General features: G+C 36.4%; 2 protein-coding genes across 2 annotated transcripts; one reads left to right on the forward strand and one right to left on the reverse strand.

Moving 5' to 3' along the window:
• Nucleotides 1-484: 484 nt before the first annotated feature.
• On the reverse strand, nt 485-5,843 carry LOC123871156 (40S ribosomal protein S3a). The gene is made up of 7 exons (XM_045914782.1): nt 5,709-5,843; nt 5,302-5,398; nt 4,444-4,529; nt 4,072-4,167; nt 2,606-2,753; nt 1,583-1,744; nt 485-653 (listed from the first exon to the last, which is right to left on the reverse strand). Exons 1-7 carry the CDS (start codon nt 5,768-5,770, stop codon nt 510-512), a joined length of 795 nt encoding a protein of 264 aa, XP_045770738.1. The 5' UTR covers nt 5,771-5,843; the 3' UTR covers nt 485-509.
• Nucleotides 5,844-6,302: 459 nt separating this feature from the next.
• Nucleotides 6,303-20,002, forward strand: LOC123871154 (sphingolipid delta(4)-desaturase DES1). The gene is made up of 7 exons (XM_045914780.1): nt 6,303-6,608; nt 11,182-11,358; nt 14,592-14,731; nt 16,419-16,632; nt 17,098-17,163; nt 17,605-17,750; nt 19,682-20,002. The coding sequence occupies exons 1-7, from the start codon at nt 6,527-6,529 to the stop codon at nt 19,820-19,822; spliced, it is 966 nt and encodes a 321-aa protein (XP_045770736.1). The 5' UTR covers nt 6,303-6,526; the 3' UTR covers nt 19,823-20,002.
• The last annotated feature ends 3,850 nt before the right edge of the window (nt 20,003-23,852 follow it).

Below are 23,852 nucleotides of genomic sequence, written 5' to 3' on the forward strand. Positions count from 1 at the left end.
TACCGGTACACAACTCTGCTATTTGCTATATTTGACGTGATAAAATTAAAGGCAAGCTGCAGGTGAGTATTTTTGATAACAAGCTTAACTCAGTTTTAAACATGTCCGAACTCCGACCGCACCGAGGAACTGACTGCATCGAATATTTACTCGTCCAAAACATACTGTTGAAAATTAGTATAGTGAAAACAACACGGTCACACTGCTACGCCGTCGTTTTAAACTTACACCCGTATTCACAAACGTTGAATCAAAACTATGTCTCATAGTGCGCTCGAACGCAGTGTCGGTTCCACCAATCAGATTACTGTATCACGTCAATTTACAATGATTTGATTGGTGGAACCTACTCTATGCCTTCGAACGCACTGTGAGACCTCATAGTAATGATTGTGAATACGGCCGTTAGGAGTTGCTAACAAAAAGCACTTGGCTCGAAAAATAAACTGTCGAGGAATTTGGTATGACAAATGATACACGGTAATACATTTTTAACGTATATTAAGATGTTAAACACTCTCTTGCACGGGAGGTTCGTATCCCTCGGGCCTCTCAGACTTGTCGCCGACCTCGCCCCTCTTTCCGCCACCGCCTTCTCCGTGGAGTTCCATCAGCTTGGCGATCTCGAAACGCGGTCTCTTCAATACTTTTACCTGGAATTTGAACTCTATGTAAATAGACATTGGGTTTAAGTTACAATTTTGTTTGTTTTGGGTGGAGATCAGATGGTAAATCAAAAGGGAACATGAGTTTTCATCATGTATGGTGTCATTGCGAGCTAGGTGTATCATCATTTGGGTATATTTTCAACAAAAGGAACCTATTCTATTCGATTAGGACCAACTTTAATCAGTTTTGATACCCAATAAATATTTAACTAAATGGGCAACCGCCAAATAACCTAAATCTGGCTGAAAATCACGGGTGCTAAATGACGCGCGGAATTCTGCTCGAATGTCGTATGTTATTGAAGAGCATAACAGCGCGGACAAATGCCGACAAGAATCCGCGCGCGAGCATAGGGTAGATGTTAGGAAAAATCACCGAAAAGAATTTCCGCACGCGGAAATCAGCTCGACTGAGTAGTATGAAAATATTAGAAGCAGCATATTATGAGAGCAGAAAAAACACTGAAAAGAATTTCAAATTATCCATAGGAAAAAAATCGAAAAGATTTGGATGATTGACTACGTCAAAAAAAAAATACTTTTAGGAACTATTAAATCGAGGATCTTCCAAAATTAGTAAAATCCACGTCCGCTGTTTGTTTTAAGTTTGCTAACCGTTTAAATTATCAATTTAACTAAAAAAATGCGTTAAACAGTTATTTTATGAGGTCACATCTGTGTATTTCATACAAACTCCCTCACTAAGCCAGCGTTTGGACATTTCATAAAAATTCGCTGATTTGACTAGTAGTCATCATCACTATTTCCACGCGTGGATATTGTCGTACGATAATGTTACAAGAGATATATCAACGACGCGACAAAACACTGAATAGATATTCCACGCCCAAATTCCGCGAGTAATGTTCAGCCAGATATGTCCCTGGATTCCCATGTCCTAGTCATTAACTTACCTTCCTGATACAAACGTCGCGGAGTGGGTAGATGCTGTGGCAGGCCTTCTCGATGTCCTTGGCGATGGAGTCCGGGATGAGCTTGTTGACCACCTCGCGCAGCTCCGAGCTGGTCACGTCGCGGGTGATGATCTCGCACATCTTCTTTCTGATTGCGCGGACCTGGAAAGATCAAAAGTATAAAAATAAGGTATAGAAAGAACAAAAATATTTTACGAGGTGCCGCACCGGTTGTCACAATGGGAAACCATGTAACCACCCAACACACGTCCCTCACCAAGGATTGCCTGGTGGAGATTGCTTGAAGCAATAAGGGCGCCTTTGCATACAAATGTTAATTTTTAGTTTCTTGTTTTGTGTGCAATAAAGATTTCTATCTATCTACATCTAACAAACCCAGGATGAAAGAAGAGAAGTATATCTTTTGTTTGTATAAATTTGTAGCAACGACATGAAAGGCCTTTACTTAATTTGACAGTAATGGCACTATATCATGTGGTAGCATTTGATATTTGCAGTTTGAAACGCTATAAAGGTGATGTAGCACACTTTATAGAGCTGGACTGCATATTATATTTTTTTAGATCTATCTCTCTATCTATCTATCTGACTGGGTTTATCCTTACACCAGGATTCCTTATGTTCGCTCATTATATACATATGCTACTAGTACTATGTTGTGTACTAGTTTATTTCGATTTACATTTTTCAAAGATCCATGTTTCAACGATACAACTTTCAAAATAAATGAGGAGCTAACAAACAAAACGGTTTAATTGCACAGAATTAATTCTACGAAAGGAGCAAAAAACGGAGAGAGCTGCTGAAATTTTGCCATAATTATGCAATTTCTATTTTGATCAAAATCACAAACTTTGGAATCAATTTTCGCACAGTTTTAGGCTGTTTTGTCTGGAAATGGCTTTAATGATCAACCTATAACTCAAAAACTTAGTTTTAATTTAGTGTCTAGAACAACAAATAATAGAATAATCAATGTAATATGTTTTTATGGATACATACCTGGGTATGTTGAGCATAACAGGTCTTGCGCTGACTAAGAGAGTCTTTATTTGTGAAGCCAATACAGAAGACTCTTAGCAGGTATCCGTCGGTGGTCTTCACATCAATGTTGGCCTCCACAAGGGTCTGCCATTTCTTTACCATCCATCTGGGAACAAGGACAAATAGATATTAAAATATTGGTAGCCAGCACAGGAAGGTGGAGGACTGTGTTTGGTGACGCGCTCTTGGAAAGGCCTATGTCCAGCAGTGGACGCGTACAGGTGGTTGAAGAAATTAAACTTTAAAGTTTTTTTTGGATTTTCAAATAGTATCCAAAATATAATTTAGTTTTTACATCCATCTGCACTCTGAGCACTATTAACATTAGCTGCATGTCTTGGACGTGCGTTTTCGCTGGCCCTTAGAACATAACAGCTCAGAAAAGGTATTATGAGTTTTACATACATATTTTATTTGAAGGCATAAGTAATTGTAAAATATATGTCGCAACGATACGAAAGGCCTTTGCAGATGGCTGCAAAGGCACTGTGTCATATGGCAGCTGTTTCTTTTTGCAGTTTGAAACGATATAAAGGCGATAAACGCAACATTATATAGCTGGACTGCAATATTAACATAATATGAAATGGATTTACAGAGCTGGCGAACGAAATTGTAAATAAAATTTTACAACAAGTGCAAAAACCTGAATAAGAGCTGTTTGAAACTACCCATTTGGACCAAAATAGAATAGAATAGAATAGAATTAAATTTATTCACTGAATCAACACACAGGTAATATAAACACGCTTAAAATATAAAACTTAAAAATAAATAAAACTTAAAATATAAAACTTAAAAACTAACTTAACTTAAACATAGTGTTGTGTACAACCTACTATGTGTTGTGCCAACGAAAAATCACAAACTTAGGGTTTAATATTAGCTACACTGAAGATTGCAATCTAATTTTTGCTAACACTTTTTTGCTATTGGCCAAAATGCACTGATGCAGCAAAAATAACTTAAATTTAGTCATAACAATAATCGTTTACTGCAGCAATATGACAATCACAACTTACGCATGTTGTTTTGATTTCATGTACTTAGACAAATTATGATGGGGCTGACATGTACTTAGATGAAAAATGAAAAGCTGGCTTGTCGAGGAGTCTTTCTATAGTTATAATGAATTCCTACTTAGAAAGATTGAAGACAAAGTTGATTATTAATATTTATTATTGTATTTTATTCAATATTTTTAAGAAAAATTATTGTGACATTTTATTATAAAAAATAATTTGAATTATTGGATTGATTTATAATGTATATTATCAAGAATAAATGACTATGACTATGACTATAACAGTTTTTAAATAAATTAAAAAAAACTTACACATGATTGCTTAAGTTGTGATTGCCACACTGCTCCAACATATCACATTTGAAAATTTCAATGCATTTTAATTTTTAAATCAACTAACCTGAGCTTGTCAGTGGTGAGGTCCATTCCATGGAAATTGCAGAGGACATTGCGACCCTGTACATCCTCGGCGATCAGACGGAACTTGCGGAAAGACCTGGAACATACAGAAAGAGATGAATTAGTCTAAATTAAAAATCATGGTACAAAAAGAAAATATTATGGTCATAAGAAATAGATGGTAAGTAAAGCTGTACAAAATTCGTTCACTAATTGAAGTCTAAATTACTATCCCTTTCATAATACTCCATGCAAAAAGCAATCTCTACACAAAATTTCATCAAAATTGGTTAAAAAGATGGGCAGTGAAAGGTAACAGATAGACAGCTGCCATAATTTATAATATTAGTAGATTAAAAGAATACTAACTCACCTTTCCGCATCAGTGTCAGCTTGAAGATCAGCAAGGGACACCTCAAACACACGTCCCTTCAAGCCTTCTGAGGCTATTTTTGTTCCCTACAACAAAAATATCAATACAGAAATCTGTTCATAGAATATTTCCTCTTTTTACCATGATATTATAAAAATCAGTGATAAATCAAAAGGGAACAAATGTTTTCATCAGTTCTGTAATCATTGCGAGCTAGGTGGATCATCATTTAAGGTTCAATCAATTTTAACATACAGAGAATCATGTTGCCTGTAAATTACTGAATACAAGGATTATAGCTCAATATAGGACCAAACTAAAAACTGCTTTTTGGGATTAGCCACATTTTAGAAAAAGGATGGCGCACACTTACAATAAGCATCATCAAAGTTGGCCGGCCAAAAATTAGTCACAAATATCTGTATCTCTATCAATGCTGTGCTTGACTTATGCTCGCTTTCTCACTTTACTGTACTAGTTTGATGTCTAGGTGAGGTCCAATTAAGATTGCACATAGTGTATATTTACACATTTTGCACAAAATGAGACCCCTTGACTTCACAGAGGAACACATTTCTATTTTAGTACATTAGTTGAGGGCATTCAACACATGTTTAAAGCACACTATAAGCTTGAGACTCTAGATATTTTTAAGAACTTTGCACACCGGTACAGGTTGTATTCATAAACTTGGTGTTCAGTAATTTACTAAGAAACGAGTAAACACGTTTTCTTTGTTAACAGTTACTATAGAATTTGTATATTAACAACATTAAATTAATTATTATTTGTATATTATCAAGCGACCCAACATGAGGTTGTCGGTAACCTACCAAAAGTTATAAAATTTCCACAAACCTGAGTACGGTTGACAAGGGTGGTTCCCACCTGTCTCTTGGTGAACATCGACGGTGCCTTAACATCGTACCAGTCTTTGCGTGTAAAAGGATCGACACTGGAAATGAAAATAACAGGTTAACATAACCTTAAAACACTTCCCATACCGCCAAAATTATTTAAATTTTGTAAAATATACAACATTTAATTTTAATTTTAATTAAAGCACTGCAATTTTTGATCTCATACAGACACAGGAATTTACCAAAATTCAGTCTGTAAACTTGGAATGCAACTTTCGTTTATCGACACGAGTCATGTTTTATCCGTAATTATTTAGAACATCACAATTCCAGTAGCGATTTACAAGGTTTAAATCAAAAGAAAGCTGATTGACGAAGGGTTTCGTAAGTGTATTCCGAACTTACATCTTCTTTTTAACGCCCTTTTTACCGCCTTTCGAGAGGCCTTTATTTTTACCGACCGCCATGTTCAAACTCAAACTTGAGAAAGGATAATTTTTGTTTATGGAATGGGCAGAACTGTCAAGCTTCACTGTCAAAGTAGACAGAATGTGAAAATTTTGTTTATGGTGGGCACAGATAAAAATATTATACTGATTGTGCATTCACCCAAAATGAATCCGACAAATAGTTGTATATCTGAAAAAGCCTACATTAATGCTGCCCTTATAAATAAACGTTAATTGTACACATTGTAACAATTTTTTTTTGCAGAAATTAAATGCAATAGGTGCATTGTATCTAGGTAGCCAACTCTGACAATTTCAGGTGATATTAAGTCGTATACAAATCGGGTGCAGTACATTTAGGCACATTGAACCAGTGCATTGAATCATGACACGATGTCTTGAGTCAAATCTGAAAAATTCTGAACGAAAAGTTACTGTCAGCTGTCACGGCACAAAAGTGACAATTTCTTTAACTGTCAGTGTCTTGTCAGTGTCATAGTTGTGACAAAAAAACTATGACATTGACATTTCATCACATTTCAATTTTCATGGCCATGACATCGTCGGTGAAGTTTTATCACTATTTGATTTAAAAATTAAATAAAAGTCATTCGTATTTCTAACCGGTTGGTTGTGGTTTCGTGAACGTGATAAGGGCGTAATTATTTACAGACTTTCTTTACGAACCGGTGAAACTGCCGTATCTAAATGTAGTGCACAAAGTACACTAAAGTATAATTTAGGACTAAGAATTGTGTGTGGAAATTCTGGAAAATGGGTGCTCATGTGTCTAGAAACGATTTCGAGTGGGTTCACACGGAGGAACCGCATGCGTCTCGCCGGAAGATCATCCTAGGTATATTACGTCATTTGTATAATTTACATAAAATTTGGTGGTGGTTCCTTTCGATACGCTTGATCAAAAATCATTTCGAAATTCCGTTTCCAAGATAGATCCCCTCTAGGGGACCGATTTTGATCAAAGTAGCATAGGACATCTAAGAAAGTTAGGATCCGTAGAGAAATTATTGTTTGAATGCCGTCTCAATCGGTCCAGAAATTATCTTCATGAGGACAATAACTTGTTAAGTACAATGTTATAATATTATACATACTTACTCACAAATTGTTGCGAAAATAGCAGGAGGACGCAATTAAATGGATAGCGTAAAATGTATTGATGTTATTAACTACTTTGTTACTTTATCTCTGAACTAAGTAAATAAGTGTATAAAAAATCAGCTTCAACCCACAATAAATGATGATGAAACAAATATTTATTATTCAAATAAACTTTTCCAAAAAAAATGTAGATACCTAGTTTGTCATAACATAAGTAACTTATAAAATTCCATAACCAAATTACTTTAAGTATAACTTTATTGTAAGAAGTGAGTCCAGGAATCCCATCAAGAGACTTTTATCCAACAGTCCACATTCAACAGTTGAGACCACAACAAAGTTCAGACATTTTAGGTCAAATCAATCTACATCAATTCAAATTAATTTCTCTATCCTTAATATTCGAGTCCACATTTGCCAAAGAGCACCTTAATGATAGAGCAGCTACATAAAATAGTGTAACACAATGATTAAAAGAAATAAGCCATATCACATGGATGGATCTATTACGCTATAATACCAGATCATAAAGTGAGACAATCCAAAATCACATATAAGGACTGTCAGAGCCTAATGACAGTAAAGTGTTAACTAAACTAGACCAGCTGTGATGGCAGCTACCTGCTTAGAGCCTCTTACTATGGGCTACACCCTTGGGGTCCAAATCTTTGACTCCTTATAACAGTTTAATCAAAATATTGATATCATACCATATTTTTAGGACGGCAATTGAATCCAATAATGCGAGCAATGTAAACAACTAACACTTTGGCTTTAATCAGTTTGCACAAACTATAACCATAGTGGGTATTTGTGTCCAATTTATAATAATACTAGCTTATCCTATGACCTGGTCTGCATGGTTTCATGTTTTAAAAGTCCAGTTGGTATAATTTTAAAAATTATCCACAAACAGACAGACATTTTAAAAATTTATGTTTAGATTATGCCATTTTTAAAAATATAACTAATATAATTAATCATTGTAAGTATAAAAGACATTTAGGTTAGGCTAAATCACAGACAGACATTTCAATTTTATTTACTTGTATAGGTGTAACAGATACATATAGTTCTGTGTCATATAGCTGTGAAGGTCAGATGATGTGACAATAGATGACTGTACAACCGCAAAATGTGTCTTTGAGACAATTTACACTTTTTTGTCATAGATATAAAGCAGGGTCCATACCAATGGAAGGGAAAACGCCCGATCGACAAAGAGGTTTTGGCCCGTCCAAGAAATTGTAGACATTAGGATTGACACTGTAGATAAAGAAACAAGCACTGTTTTGTGTACATCGAACTCAGAGGAACTTTTGTACAGCATGTTTAAAAAATTCAAGTTGCAATAAAACAAACATAGTCTTATAGATATTATTAACAAGTGCAAATTAAAAATTTATAAAGCCCCCCCGACAAGTGAAAGTTACAGTAACTAGAAAAGAGCTGATAATTTTGAAATGGCTGAACCGATTTTCTTCTTCTAAAAACATTCTCGAACAAGCCACCTTTCAAACAATAAAACTTAATTAAAATCGGTTTATTAGTTTAGGAGCTACGATGCTACAGACAGATACACATGTCAAACTTATAACAACCCTCTTTTTGGGCTGGGAGTTAAAAAATAAACAATGTTAACTGAATTTCTCTTTTATCTGGCTCTGAGGGTTATTTATTACACTGGATTTTACACCATAAATAAGTGCAGGCACTTATTTGTGGTGTAAATTTTAGTTATCAAACTATTAATAGCACTATTTTAGTTACTAAATAAGTATTTATTATAGAAATTGGTTTATTGAAAGCTTATCAATATTTTATAGTATGAATATTTCAGTATTTGAAAGGAATGAGTAAAGTATTTTAAACTGCAAAACTTTCCATAGTTTTGAGGCATAATAAATTGCTATAGAATGTTATCAACTTATCACATAATTTAAATATAATTTATGTGCCGAGCCATGTTTCAGATAATGCTGGTAAAAACTGATAACTTATGTTTTACTAATAGATTATCTTATGCAGGCAAAGAACTCTAACAAAAATGTATGACGTAGATTTTTTGAAATTATCTAAAAAATAGCCTTTAATAACAAAAAACACTCTGAATGAGGACCTCGTTTTTTTGGGAGTTTTTTTAATGAGGAGGTTTTTTATAATTTCGGATATGACCTAGAATAGTAAAGGTGATATTTTAATTGTAAACCTTAATTAATTATGTAAATTTATATGAATAAAAGTGAATTTAATCACTGAAATTATTTTTAACTAGAGAATGCCCGCGTGGAATTCGGTTTCTTAGATATCCCGTAGGAACTCTTTGATTTTCACAGATAAAAAGTAGCCTATGTCCTTCCCTGGGATGTATCTCAAGTCTGTACCTTTCATTAAAATCGGTTCAGCGGTTGGGCCGTGAAAATGTAGCAGACAGACAGAAACACTTTCGCATTTATAATATTAGCATAGATTATAAAAAAAAATCATTAATAATAATTAATCTTTATCACTTTTTTAATTATTTTTTTGATCAAAGCACAAGCAAATCACTTTTTACAGTACTATCAGTTTGCTTCCTCAGAGTATTAAGACATAAGTAAGTCTGTATAGGTATGGTATGGTTCTAATGAGTGTTCCCACGTTAGCCTCTCAATAAATGTTGTTAATTTTTCTAATTAGATCATTAGACACAACTTCGAACAGAGACGTTAATTTCACGTTTAGTCATACCTAGTGCTTAACGAGATGTACGGAGCAAGTGTGGTTTACATTGTTCACATAGTCACCAACATTCCTTTAAATAAAACTGTTGATTTTTAACCCCCAACCCAAAAAGAGGGGTGTTATAAGTTTGACGTGTGTATCTGTGTATCGGTGTATCTGTGTATCTGTGTATCTGTCTGTGGCATCGTAGCTCCTAAACTAATGAACCGATTTTAATTTAGTTTTTTTTGTTTGAAAGGTGGCTTGATTGAGAGTGTTCTTAGCTATAATTCAAGAAAATCGGTTCAGCCGTTTGAAAGTTACTCGCTTTTTTCTAGTTATTTCTGTAACCTTCGCTTGTCGGGGATGTTATAAATTTTTAATTTACTCTTGTGTTTAATTGAAATCATGCTGAAACTGAAGTAGTCTAAAGTTGATATTTTCATCTAACAAATGACACTAATTTGGAACTTGTAATGGTTCATCAAATGCCCAGAATTTGATGAACCCTTACAACTTGTACCAACAATGTATTGGAGATGGATCTCCTTTACAATATCACCTCACGGTGTCATAATAAGTACTCAATCATTCTATCGGTCACGTATAGTCGTATAGTAACCATATCAAGGGTCTAATTTGGCGATTATTTGATAAGAGATAGGTAAGTGCGAACATCTGTTTCTTACATGGAATGTTTAATAACAAGGATTCATTTGTACACGAAGGGCGCCATCGGGAGCCTATTACGAAGCCTCCGCTGTCCGTCTGTCCGTCCAACCATCTGTCTGCCTGTCAGCGGTATCTCGTGAACCTAGTAAATAGCGAGTTGAATTCTAATAGCATGTGCATTATGTGTTTCTGTTGCCGCTATAACAACAAATAAGTAAAAAATTCAACATGACTGCCATTAAAGTTGAAGTCTTATTTCTTGTACATTGATACAGAACCCTTCGTATGCGAGTCCGACTCGCACTTGGCCAGTTTTTTAACATTCTTACGAAACAAACAGTTTTGCTCCATCCAATTTTTAAAATTATATTTTCTTAATTGACTCCCTGGTTTTTCTGGAAACTACTTATCTAAATAGGTAGGTATGTACATGTAAGGTAAGCGATGACCTAGTGTTTGACACTTTGGCCTTTTATTGGGAACGATTGGGGATCGATTCCAGGCGAGAACATCTAACTTTTCAAACAGAAGGAAAACATCGTAAGGAAACCTACATGCCTGAGAGTTTTCCATAATGTTCGCAAAAGTGTGTGAAGTCTGCCAATCTGCATTTGGTCTGCGGGGTGGACTACGGCCTAAAACATTCTCATTCTGAGAGGAGACCAGTTCTCGGTAGTGAGCCGTCTAGATAATGAATGCAACCTATTACATAACAGATATTGTCATGTAATAAAAGAAGCCAGCCTTATCTCCAAACGATTGTAGTTAGTTTTGTGGGACTTTGTTTTTTTAGTCCCATTTGGTCCCATTTGTGGGACTTAAAAACGCCAAAGCCCACAAAAACTCTGCAGCAAACTTGGACTCAAACTCAGATTCTCTAAAAGTTGAAAAACCTACTTACGTATTTGATTCAAGTATTTTGTTTTTTCCAGAGAAATACCCAGAAATCAAGAAGTTGTATGGGTATGACCCCATGTTCAAATGGGTGGTGACTCTCATGGTACTGACGCAGTTCGCGATGCTGCCCATAGTGCAGCACATGAGCTGGCCAGTGCTGCTCATAGTGGCGTATTGCTTCGGCGGAGTTATCAACCACTCCCTTATGTTAGGTATGTACAATAACCAGTGTCGAAGTGGGAATCTGCAGTTCCATCATGAAAAACCTGCGTCAATCGCAATTGTTGTGATTGACTGAATTTATGGTATTCTTGCTGCAACAATGCATTATAGCCATATTGTAGCCAATAGCGAGTGAGTATCAGCCAATCAGAGGTGAATGCGATTGTCACACTGTAGCTGTCATTTTTAACCGACTTCAAAAAAAGGAGGAGGTTCTCAATTCGTTGGAATCTTTTTTATGTATGTTCCCCGATTACTCAAAGACGCCTGGACCGATTTGGATTTTTTCTATTGTTTAAAAGGGTATACTTTGCAGGTGGTCCCATATAAATTTGGTGAAGATCTGATGAATATGTTCGAAGATGGAGAACAGAACTCCTCAATGGATAAGAGCAAATTGCTCGCGATCAGTGTAATAGCTTAGTAAACAGTAGGGTTTTAACTGGGCATAGCATATTATAGTACAGTGGGGCCACTAAAAACTGTGAAATAAAAAAATCTTTTGAAATTCTTTTATGCCGTAATAGAGCCCCAGTGTGACGATCGCAATCACCATTGATTGGTCGACCCTAGCTCACTATTGGCTACAATGTATTGTTGCAATCTCATTTACACGAGAGCTTTTTTAACGGACGTTAACAGGGCTCTCTCCGTCACTTACTCCATACAATCGTAGTTCCAATTTCATTTGAATATTAAGCAACCAAAGTCCATGAAATTTTGAAGACATAGTCTAGAAACTAATATCTGTGCCTGTGGTGTTTTCGATTTTTCTAAAAATACTAGTTTTAAAATTACAGGGGCTCAAAGATTTGTATGTGAATTTTTAAGACCGCATAACTTTGCAACCGAATATTTCAACAGAAATCTGGGAAACCACAGGCATAGAGTTTCATAGAGTTTCTAGAATATGTCTGCAAAATTTCATGGACTTTGGTTACTTAATATTCAAATGAAATTGGAACTACGTTTGTATGGAGCGAGTCACGGAGAGACCCCTCTTAAATCATTTGTTTGATCGTTTTTGCCTGTGTTGGGGAGAATACAACGAGAAACTTTGAGCTTTTATAAAATAACGAAGGTCTGACCCTCACTGGCTCTCTCTGTATAAGTACGGAACCGATACCATCAGTAGGTACATAAAGGTAAAGTGCCCGATTGCCTCATTATTCATAATCACTGATAAAATACTTGTATCGAGTAGAAACATAATAGCAACATGAGTTTATTGTAACAAGTGTAAATGATAAGATAATCAAGTACTTACTTAACTAGTGTATTATTAGAGGATTAAGAACTTTTCCTGTAATATATTGATGTATTATGTTTTTATCTATAAGTTTATATATCTATTCTATCTATTAAATATCTAACTTGATAAAGCATTGAGTTTGTCTACAAGGGCAAAAAAAATCCATTTTTAAAGCGACTTAATAAAAAAAATTGCCATCTCCATATTACCATATATTCCTATACCAAACGTCACAATCAATTAAGTAGATGGACCGTGATAAGGTATCACACAGACAGACAAACTTTCGCATTCCTGTTATCAGTATGGATTATATGTTAGGTATATTAGTATGACAGCAGGTACGGATTTAAGAAACATTCACGCACAAGAACCGTTTCAGTACTCCGCAGTTTTTGCATTATTTCTTCTCTATGGATCGATTCCCAAATTCTGAGTAGGTACCTAGTAAAAATTCAACTAGTAAACTTATCACTAATGTTGTATAATCGGTCTATATTAAAACGTTACATCACATTGCGCAGGCGCAGCGAACCGAAACACAAGTGGCGCGAAAAATATTTTCTGACCGTTCGTTTGCCCGTGACTTCGTCCACTTGAATATAACTTTTTTTTCTCAATGGCTTAACCGATTTTGGTAATTTTTTTAAAAATTATACTTAATTTATAAAACTTATGGAATGTACAGGGGCATTTTTGTTACATTCAGGGTGAGATCTATAGAGCGCGCTCTGCCTTTGCTTAGACTTAAGACAGAGTTAAAACGAGACAGAGCTATATCTCTCACATAAATCTGTCTCGTTTTAACTCAATCTTAAGTCAGAGCAAAGTCAAAGTGCGCTTTATAGATTTCAGCCTTAGTGCCACGTAAACCACAGTCGATTTTACCGGGCACTGATAAGTCATTAGATTCGTCTTGATGAGTGATGGCAGAATAATAAAATTCTTAAAAAATCAAAATTACGGATTTTCTGCGCTTCAATGTGCGGGCTGAAAAAGATTCAGTACATTGGGATTGTTTTGAAAACTTTTATATCGCTTTGTATTTGCCAAAGTAAAAAGTAGCCTAGATCACTTCTTGCATAGTTTTCTCTACCTCCCGTTAAAGTCTTGTCACAATCGATTACATTTCGGTGAAAAGCTCAGACAAACAGACACACAAAAAAAAATGGTAAGTATTTGATAACCTTTAAATAATCTCAATCACATGTGAGTGCAGTGATCTTATTTAGTTAAAAGGTAGTCTATTGAAATCTGAGACGGCACTTCAGTTTTATTTGTGTTGAATGGAGATAAAAAGAAATCCATAGATAAAAAGAAATGAGCAATAGCAAGATAACTTTGCTATAATCAGCTTATTTGATCGTATTGGGCATTGGCATCGCTGCGTCGAGGCTGCGTCTTCAAGGACGCTCAAATCGTTCATTGTTCATAGAAAACCGCTCAAATTAGATTCAGTCAAGCACACGAAGGGTTCCGCAGTCCGTACCTCCATCCATCGTCCAAGAAATAACAGTTTTTAATATTTTTAGGGTTCCGTTCCCCAAAAGGAAAAACAGAACCTTAATAGGTTCACTTTGTTTGTCTGTCTGTCCGTCTGTCGTGTCTTTCAATTAAACCTAGGTACCTACTTCCCGTTGATCTAGAATCATGGAATTTGGTAGATAGATAGGTCTTATAACACGAGTAAAGGAAAAAATCCGAAAACCGTGAATTTGTGGTTACTTCACAAAAAAATAATTAAAATGTGTTTCAAAGTAAGATAACTATACCAAGTAGGGTATCATATGAAAGGTACCTGTACATTCTAAAACAGATTTTCATTTATTTTTATGCATAATAGTTTTTAATTTATCGCCCAAAATGTCGGAAAAATAACCGAGTACGGAACCCTCGGTGCGCGAGTCGGACTCGCACTTAACCGGTTTTTTTTTCTACTCTTTAAGAGTTCTTTCTGCTTGGTTTTTGCAGCAATCCACGAGCTAGCGCACAACCTGGGGTTCGGCCACAACCGGCCGCTGCACAACCGGCTGCTCGGCTTCTTCGCGAACCTGCCCATCGGGATTCCCATATCCATCAGCTTCAAGAAGTACCACTTGGAACACCATAGAGTAAGTTCTAATTTTTTTACTTGACTGCAGCAAAGCCAAAAAGAAGGGTTATAATTTTAGCAGTCTATGTATGTTTGTATCCAGATTCTGTGTGTTCTACCATAGCGCCTAAACTACTGGGCCGATTTTGTTGAAAGAGGTGTCAATTGATTCCTTGTAAAGGTCCGGGTGTCATTGGCTATATTTTGATGTTACATCAAACAAGTGGGGGTCTCCAAAATTTTTTTTTTGCTATTGTATCGAGTGGGATATCCAATGAAAGAGGAAAAAATTCTGAGTTCATAAATATAAATATAGCACAATGTTAAAATTTACCCAGCGACAGAAAACCAATTTTATACTAAGTATATCTATCGCTATCTATCGGCTGTTCGCCGTTAGTAGTCAGGTTTAGTGCTGTTTTGTTAGTTTTACCAATATTGCAACAACACTTGTAAGTACATTTTCCTGCGAAATATAAAATAGGTGACTCCTAGTACTAGGTACTTGTAATTTATACATAGAAAACGTTGTTCACTTATGATACAATCAAGATATTTTATGTTTCAAGTAGGTATATAGTACACTTACACTGACTGGAGGAAAATCTTACAATATGAGTGTTTGAAATCACGATAAGCGCGTCAGAAATTCGATTAATGATAAAGTACAAATCGTGTTTTCATTGTTCGATATAGAACGCATATGCGCCCGAAACGCGAATGTTGAGATGGATGTGTGGTGTGACAAGAATGCATCACACTATCACACTAATATTATAAAGGCGAAAGTTTGTATGTGTGTGTGTGTGTGTGTATGTTTGTTACTCCTTCACGCAAAAACTACTGGACGGAGTGGGCTGAAATTTAGAATGGAGATAGATTATACTCTGGATTAGCACATAGGCTACTTTTATCCCGGAAAATTAAAGAGTTCCCACGGGATTTTTAAAAAACTACATCCACGCGAACGAAGTCGCGGGCATCAGCTAGTAAGGAATAAATATATATGAAGTTTGAATGTAGCGTCAGTGGTAGAAAAGATGAGGGGCAATTGATTGGCATGGTATGGGCATGTAATGCGGAGGGAAGAAAATTATGTCACTAGAAGAATGTTAAATATGCATGTGGAAGGAAAAAAGAGCGACGGGTGGCAAACTATTGTGGCGGATATGTACCAGCGTTTATTAGATAGCAATACATTGATCTGTCGTCTATATGTATATTGTTGTCCCTTTCATAATGCTCGCTGCGGAAAGGATAGCATTGTCTAGTTTTTTTTTTTTTCAAAACTTACATCTAGCATTACAGGATTCCCAATTTGCTAGTGTAGAACATAGGTAGGTACTTACATCCTCAAAAATAACCTTCGTTAAGAGATTGTGTGCAATAGAATAACTTACTAATTATAACATTACTAGCTGACGCCCGCGACTTCGTCCGCGTGGATTTAGGTTTTTCGAAATCCCGTGGGAACTCTTTGGTTTTCCGGGATAAAAAGTAACCTATGTGCTAATCCAGGATATTATCTATCTCCATTTTGAATTTCAGCCAAATCCGTCCAGTAGTTTTTGCGTGAAGGAGTAACAAACAAACACACACACACACACACACACACACACACACACACACACACACACACACACACACACACACACACACACACTTTCCCCTTTATAATATTAGTGTGATGGATTTTATCCTTATAGTACCAAGGCGACGAAGTGATAGACGTGGATCTGCCCACGCTGGTAGAAGCGAAGCTGTTTTGTACGACGGGTGGAAAGCTGGTGTGGCTGATATTCCAGCCTTTGTTCTACTCCCTGCGCCCGCTGGTGGTGAGGCCCAAGCCGCCCACGCCGCTGGAGCTCATCAATCTCATCATACAGCTGTTCTTTGACGCGATAGTCGTTAAGCTTTTTGGTGAGTAACCTTAATACTATATACTGGTTCTAAGTAGAACGCTAGCAAAACGAAGACAGGTGATGGTACTGGTGATAACTGATGATGCCACAAAAACACTATTATTTTTAAAAACCATTTTTTTTACTTGTATTTTTTTAAAGTTCGCAATGTATTGCAAATAAAACATCTGACTGATGTTATAGGTCAACGAACTTGCATAGTAAATTGTCGCAAGGTCAATGCCGAGTCGTAAGCGGACATTGATTCCGAGTTTTGCACTCTATACATTGCGGGTTTGAAAAATACTAAATCGCTTAATACTACAAAATCCTAAATCCACGCGGAAGAAGTAGTTAGTCATCTTGAGTCTAGTGGCAACTGGCAAGTAAGCACTATTTAAACCACATAGAATTTTTGTAGGTTGTTATTTTCGTAAAATATTAATACAATTAAAAAATATAAATGTTCTTTTATTTGTTTCAGGTTGGAAAGTACTTGGTTACCTTCTTTTAGGATCCTTCATGGCAATGGGTGTCCACCCTGTGGCAGGTAAATGTTTTGATGCTTTTGTTTTATTAACCCCCGACCCAAAAAGAGGGGTGTTATAAGTTTGACGTGTGTATCTGTGTATCTGTCTGTGGTATCGTAGCTCCTAAAATAATGAACCGATTTTAATTTAGTTTTTTTTGTTTGAAAGGTGGCTTGATCGAGAGTGTTCTTAGCTACAATTTAATAAAATCTGTTCAGCCGTTTGAAAGTTATCAGCTCTTTTCTAGTTACTGTAACCTTCACTTGTCGGGGGTGTTATAAATTTTTAATTTACACTTGTTATATTAAAATTAATCATGTAAAGCCTCAATACTCAATGGTTAATGACGCGGACTGAAAACCGAAAGGTCGGCAGTTCAAAGCCCACCCATTGCACTATAGTACCCATAACTACTGCTTCTGAGTGCAACTTGAAGACTAACGCTACTGGATGGGTTTCAGGTCACTTCATATCAGAGCACTACATGTTCCGGAAAGGCTTTGAAACCTACTCGTACTACGGGCCTCTCAACTGGATCACCTTCAACGTAGGATATCACAACGAACACCACGACTTCCCCGCTGTTCCGGGGAGCAGACTGCCTGAGGTAGGTACAATGGTAGATTAAGTCTAGAAGTAGACTGCTGAGGCAGGTCTCGTAGTATACGGATGATTAGATTAGGTTGGTAGACATACTCTTACTATGGACCTCTTAACTGAATTACCTTCAACATGGGATATCACAACGAACACCACGACTTCCCCGCTGTTCCGGGGAGCAGACTGCCTGAGGTAGGTACAATGGTAGATTAAGTCTAGAAGTAGACTGCTGAGGCAGGTCTCGTAGTATACGGATGATTAGATTAGGTTGGTAGACATACTCTTACTATGGACCTCTCAACTGGATCACCTTCAACGTGGGATATCACAACGAACACCACGACTTCCCCGCTGTTCCGGGGAGCAGACTGCCTGAGGTAAGTACAATGGTAGATTAAGTCTAGAAGTAGACTGCTGAGGCAGGTCTCGTAGTATACGGATGATTAGATTAGGTTGGTAGACATACTCTTACTATGGACCTCTCAACTGGATCACCTTCAACGTGGGATATCACAACGAACACCACGACTTCCCCGCTGTTCCGGGGAGCAGACTGCCTGAGGTAGGTACAATGGTAGATTAAGTCTAGAAGTAGACTGCTGAGGAAGGTCTCGTAGTATACGGATGAATAGATTAGGTTGGTAGACATACTCTTACTATGGACCTCTCAACTGGATCACGTTCAACGTGGGATATCACAACGAACACGACGACTTCCCCGCTGTTCCGGGGAGCAGACTGCCTGAGGTAGGTACAATGGTAGATTAAGTCTAGAAGTAGACTGCTGAGGCAGGTCTCGTAGTATACGGATGATTAGATTAGGTTGGTAGACATACTCTTACTATGGACCTCTTAACTGAATTACCTTCAATGTGGGATATCACAACGAACACGACGACTTTCCCGCCGTTTGGGGAGCAGACTGCCTGAGGTAGGACTTGTAGTAGACTGATGAAGTGGGCCCAGTAGTAGACTGCTGAGGCAGGACTAGTAGTAGACTGTTCAGGTAAGACTAGTAGTAGACTGTTCAGGCAAGACTAGTAGTAGACTGCTAAGGTAGATTACTGCCAGGCTATTTGACGTAGTGTAGTCTTACTACGGGCCTCTCAACTGGATCATCTGTCTATGGTGGCCTATTAGAACAACCACCAAGATTTCGCCGCTGGAGGAAACATTTAAAACTGAGTTCAGGGAAAGAATACCTAAGGTAGGTCCGTTTCGGCAACGCATTGCCAATCCAATGTTCATGGGAGGCGGTAAACACTTAACATCAAGTGACCTGTCTGCTTGTTAGCTTGTTATTAAAAAAAATGAATTCACAAAAGTTTTCCTTACTGCTATAGTAATAAGTATTGTCGGTTGTATTCGTTTACATCCATGATAAACAGGTGTTTCATCTGTTATCTTTTATTTGTTTGTATTTTTATCTATATATTTCGTAGTAATATATTTTTCTATAGATAATAATATGTGTGTAACATACTGTGACTCACAAAGTCACAAGATGATGCCCGCGACTTCGTCCGCGAGGGTTTTTTAATAATCCCCTGGGAACTCTTATTTTCAAGTCCATTTCCAAAATGCAAGCTATCGCTATACAAATTTTTTGTCAATATCGGTTAAACGAATGGACTGTGGAAAGGTAACAGGCAGACAGATACTTGCAGAGATTTACAATATTCAATCAATCAATCAGCCTGTTTACTACCAATGCTGGACATAGGCCTTCCCAAGAGCGCGCCACCACACACAATCCTCCGCCTTCCTCATCTACCCACTTCCCGCTATCTTCTTAGGAAAATCAATGAGTACCCACGGTATTTAAAAAAAAACTTAAATCCACGCGGACAAAGTCGCGGGCATCATCTAGTTTCTAAAATTATTAGTAGTAGTTTATAAAATTAGTATTAGTTAATTATTTTTATTTTCTTTCCATAGGTGAAACGCATAGCCCCAGAGTTCTACGCCGACCTGCCCCAACACCACAGCTGGTCGTCTGTCCTCTACGACTTTGTGATGGACCCCGAAATAGGACCCTACGCGAGGATCAAACGCAAACACGCCGGCTTGAAAACATAGGTAGAAAATTATTACTTTATTCTAGCATTTGATACCTCCCGCCGCAACTTCAAAGTTGGCCGCGTACACCCGCAGGAGAATTTAGCATTTACCTACTCATATTTTTCGTAAAAATTCACTTTGCTACCTAACTTGTGTTTATTGTTTTTATTCGAGTATTTTATTACAATAACTATAAGATAAAACAATATTCTATTTTATTCTTAGAAAAAAAATCACTACTCATATTTGAAATGCGAAAGTGTGTTTGTTTGTTGGTTTATCCTTCAATCACGTTGCAACATAGCATAGATCAACGTGATTTTTTGCTTCAATGATAGTTAAAGACCTGAAGAGTGGTATAGGCTACTTTTTATACCGGAAAATATAGTTTCCACAAGATTTTTAAAAACCTAAATCCACGCGAACGAAGCATCAGCTAGTAATAAAATAAAAGCAAAACAATAAGGCTGATACCTATAGAGCTTACATTGATTTTGCTCAGACTTAAGTTTGAGTTAAAACGAGACACATTTATATCAGTGACATAACGCTGTCTCGTTTTAAAGCTCTTGTCAATCAGACGGCGAAACGAACGCGTGGTGAAGCGTTTTTATCGGTATTGCTCGAATCTAGTCAAATAGAAATTCGAAAGCAAAGCAGAGCGAACCGATTCCGCGGCGAACCACACGCCAAGATAAACCACAAGGCGACAAGGCAGGTGATCAGTTCGTGTTCGGTTCGCCGTGTGTTTGTCAAGAGCTTTACAGTGTCTTAAGTCTAAGCTAAGTCAAAGTGCGCTCTTAAATCCAAGCCTAAGGGTGAGATCTATAGAGCGCACTCTGACTTTGCTTAGACTTAAGACAGAGTTAAAACGAGACAGACGTATATTTCTTACATAAATCTGTCTCGTTTTAGCTCAATCTTAAGTCTGAGCAAAGTCAAAGTGCGCTCTTAAATCCAAGCCTAAGAGTTCCCGCGGGTGTACCGACAATATTGTTGCTGCTGTAATGGGCAATCAGCATTATTTTGTATTACATATGAGTTTTAAATTTTCGGATCTGATTTGGGATCCTGTGTATAATATAATTAATAATAGTTATGTTTAAATTTTTGTTTTAATAAATTATATTTATTTTTTTATTTAGTTTTATTATTACTTACTTTGTGGGATACATATTTTTATTTGTAATTTTCCTAATATGTTTTGAGTTTCTAATGAATAAATTGCAGTAATCGCATATCCATAATAGTAAAATTATAACGGTAATAATTATTAAAGTATGTACCTACATAACTGACACAGGAAACAAAATATTTAGGTTTTACGGGTTAATATGAATAAATGTTTAATGTAATTTTAAAGTATTATATATTTTTATATGTCTAAGAGCCACAACAGCTATTTACGATATTTTAGACATTGCTGATTCTTAAAATATTGTAATTGTTTTGGCCTTAAACGCGTGTTTAAAAATAAAAGTTCCAAAAAATAGTCGTAAATGTCTGTTCTCATCGCTAAATCCTTTCACCATAGGTTGTTTATATGGGATTGCTCTAGCAATAAGACTACCTTTGTCCTTTTGTATAATTTCTTCTGTATCTTGTATATGTGTGTGTGTGTAATATAAATTTCTAAATAAATGTTCATCTGATATTTTTTTTTATATTTGGCTGCAACATACTCAATATAACTATGTAGTTTGGAAATCCAATATCAAATAACGATATATCGTTTCAATAAGATATTCAAAGAAAGCGATATTATACACTCCTAATTTACTGACTGCTCCCTAGTGATTCGCTAATTCAGTGTCTAAAACTAAGTGATAGCCACCAAGCATTTGTTGACATTTATTTTTATTCCATTGAATGTTTTCTGTGAATAATTATTTTAATATCTCTCAGTGAAGCAGCAATCGAGAACCATCTAATGTCAAATCAGCTTGGTGGCTATCATTCAGTAAACACTGAGTTAACGAATGAACCCGCTGATTCATTAGATAGCTCTGGCGCAGCTAACGTCCTCAAGTTTCTATATTGCAACTGCAGTTGAATTATTGTCAACTGCCCCAGTTCTTGAAAACAACAGCTGGAGCAGTCATTGTCAACTGCTCAAGCAGTTGTTTTCAAGAATTGACGCCCTTATCGTCTGCGGAGTGACTGTGTTCGCATTATTAAATTCTTACTTTTATAAATGAGTGTTACATATGCATAAAGTTAGAAAAGTAATTGCATTTAATGCGGTGGTGATAACTAGATATTATTATTTGTATATGAAACTGCTGTTTTTTATGTTTTATTTTATAATCTAAAGTAATCTAATCATAATGTGGTGTGTTAATTATGTTGTACACAATACTAAAATGACAGGTTATAATATTATTATTAATATCCTTTTCATAATGCTTTCTGTGGAAAAGAATAGCATCCCTACATGTAATTTAGTAACCGACCAATTTAGTTTAGAGATTATGTACAACAGAATTAGCCACAATAACATTGCCTTATACCCTTAAAGCTTTTATTTTCTATTCAATACATTCGTTTTTAGAAAAGAAATATGTAAACGAAACTATATGGAAACATTTTTTAATAATTACCGATTTTGGTTAAAACTACTGAACGAATTCACTCAAAGTTAGACTGTAGATTACGCAGGTCATAATGACTTTATATTCTTCTATTGCTTAAATTATTAAGAGCTTATATTGCCGTTAATCTTAAAAAACAAATATTATATTATACCTACACCTTATTCTTAAAATTTTTAAATGTTCTGACTTGTGTATTGCAAAATGTTACTTTATTTGGTCCTGCGATGCTTTTATATGTAGCTCGATTCCGTAAAACCTGCATCAATCATTATTACAATCGCAATTGTTATTGGCTAAAATGGTATTCTTGTTGCAACAATGTATTGCAGCCAATAGTGAACGAGCGTCAACCAATCAGAGGTAATTGCGATTGTGACATTGTAACTATCATTCTACCGCAATCGAGCTGCAGAGGAGTGTCAAAATATCACACTAGAGTAAAGCCTTTAATTTATTAGAATTTTTAACTTTTTATGAATAAGGGCCTTTAGTCATTAAAAATCCATGAAGTGCAAATTAAACATTGTTTTTGGTTTTGTCGTAAGTTATAGTAAGAGTATTACTGAAAGATCTGTTTTATGTTTAATCTGTACTTCTGAGTTGATACAAAGCAAGGTCACATACAGGATGTATCGGTGTAGTGTATAAAGCTATACGTTTGTATACCTATGTATTATGTTGAAATAAATTGTTGAAAAATTTATAATTTGTTTTTGTATTTTAATTCTATTCCTGCTAACGGTCGAAATTAATCTATACTATACTAATATTATTAACGCGAATGTGTCTGTCTTCTAGCTTTTCATGGCCCAACAGTTTAACCGATTTTGATGTGGTACAGAGTTAGCTTACATCCCGAGGAAGGACTTAGGCTACTTTTATCCTTGAAAATAAAATTCCCGCGAGATACTTATACGGGCCCTTGTTTAACCGATTTATATGTGCATTGCGAAAATTGATATATTATGTAGGTAGGAAACTTTATATCTCACTCAAAATCAAAGACTTCCCATGGGTCTCCTCTCAGAATGAGAAGGCCATAGTCTACCACGCTGGGCAAGTGCAGAATGGCAAACTTCACGGTTTTCTCACGATGTTTTCCTTCACCGTTAAAGCAAGTGATATTTTAAATGCACATACTCCAAAAAGTGAAGAGGTGCATGCTCGAACTCAAACCCTGACCTCCTGAATAGAACCACTTGACTATCACCGCTTTTTGTACGAAGTGTGTAGTACGCGACAGGTTGAGATGACAATCGGGGTATGAGGCGGAGGAGCACCCCGCAGCGGGTTAGCGCGAGGGGCTGTGCGGGGTGTCCCTACCCCGGTTGCCATCTCTACCTGTCGCGCAATATACCTACATATACTATAAAACTTTGAGCCTCGATAGCTCAACGGTTGAGGAGTGGACTGAATTCAGAAAGGTCGTCGGTTAAAACCCCACCCGTTGCACT

Source organism: Maniola jurtina, chromosome 13 (genome assembly GCF_905333055.1).
Source record: "Maniola jurtina chromosome 13, ilManJurt1.1, whole genome shotgun sequence".
Classification (NCBI taxonomy): Eukaryota; Metazoa; Arthropoda; class Insecta; order Lepidoptera; family Nymphalidae; genus Maniola; species Maniola jurtina.

Bases quoted from the DNA above. Each gene is read 5' to 3' on its own strand.
- LOC123871156 (XM_045914782.1), bottom strand. From the start codon at position 5,770: ATGGCGGTCGGTAAAAATAAAGGCCTCTCGAAAGGCGGTAAAAAGGGC. The intron at 4,530-5,301 runs GTTTGTGGAAAT...TTTTTGTTGTAG, and splicing joins CCCTTGTCAACCGTACTCAG to GGAACAAAAATAGCCTCAGA. The intron at 1,745-2,605 runs GTATGTATCCAT...TGATCTTTCCAG, and splicing joins GTTATGCTCAACATACCCAG to GTCCGCGCAATCAGAAAGAA.
- LOC123871154 (XM_045914780.1), top strand. From the start codon at position 6,527: ATGGGTGCTCATGTGTCTAGAAACGATTTCGAGTGGGTTCACACGGAG. The intron at 16,633-17,097 runs GTGAGTAACCTT...TATTTGTTTCAG, and splicing joins GATAGTCGTTAAGCTTTTTG to GTTGGAAAGTACTTGGTTAC. The intron at 17,751-19,681 runs GTAGGTACAATG...TTCTTTCCATAG, and splicing joins CGGGGAGCAGACTGCCTGAG to GTGAAACGCATAGCCCCAGA.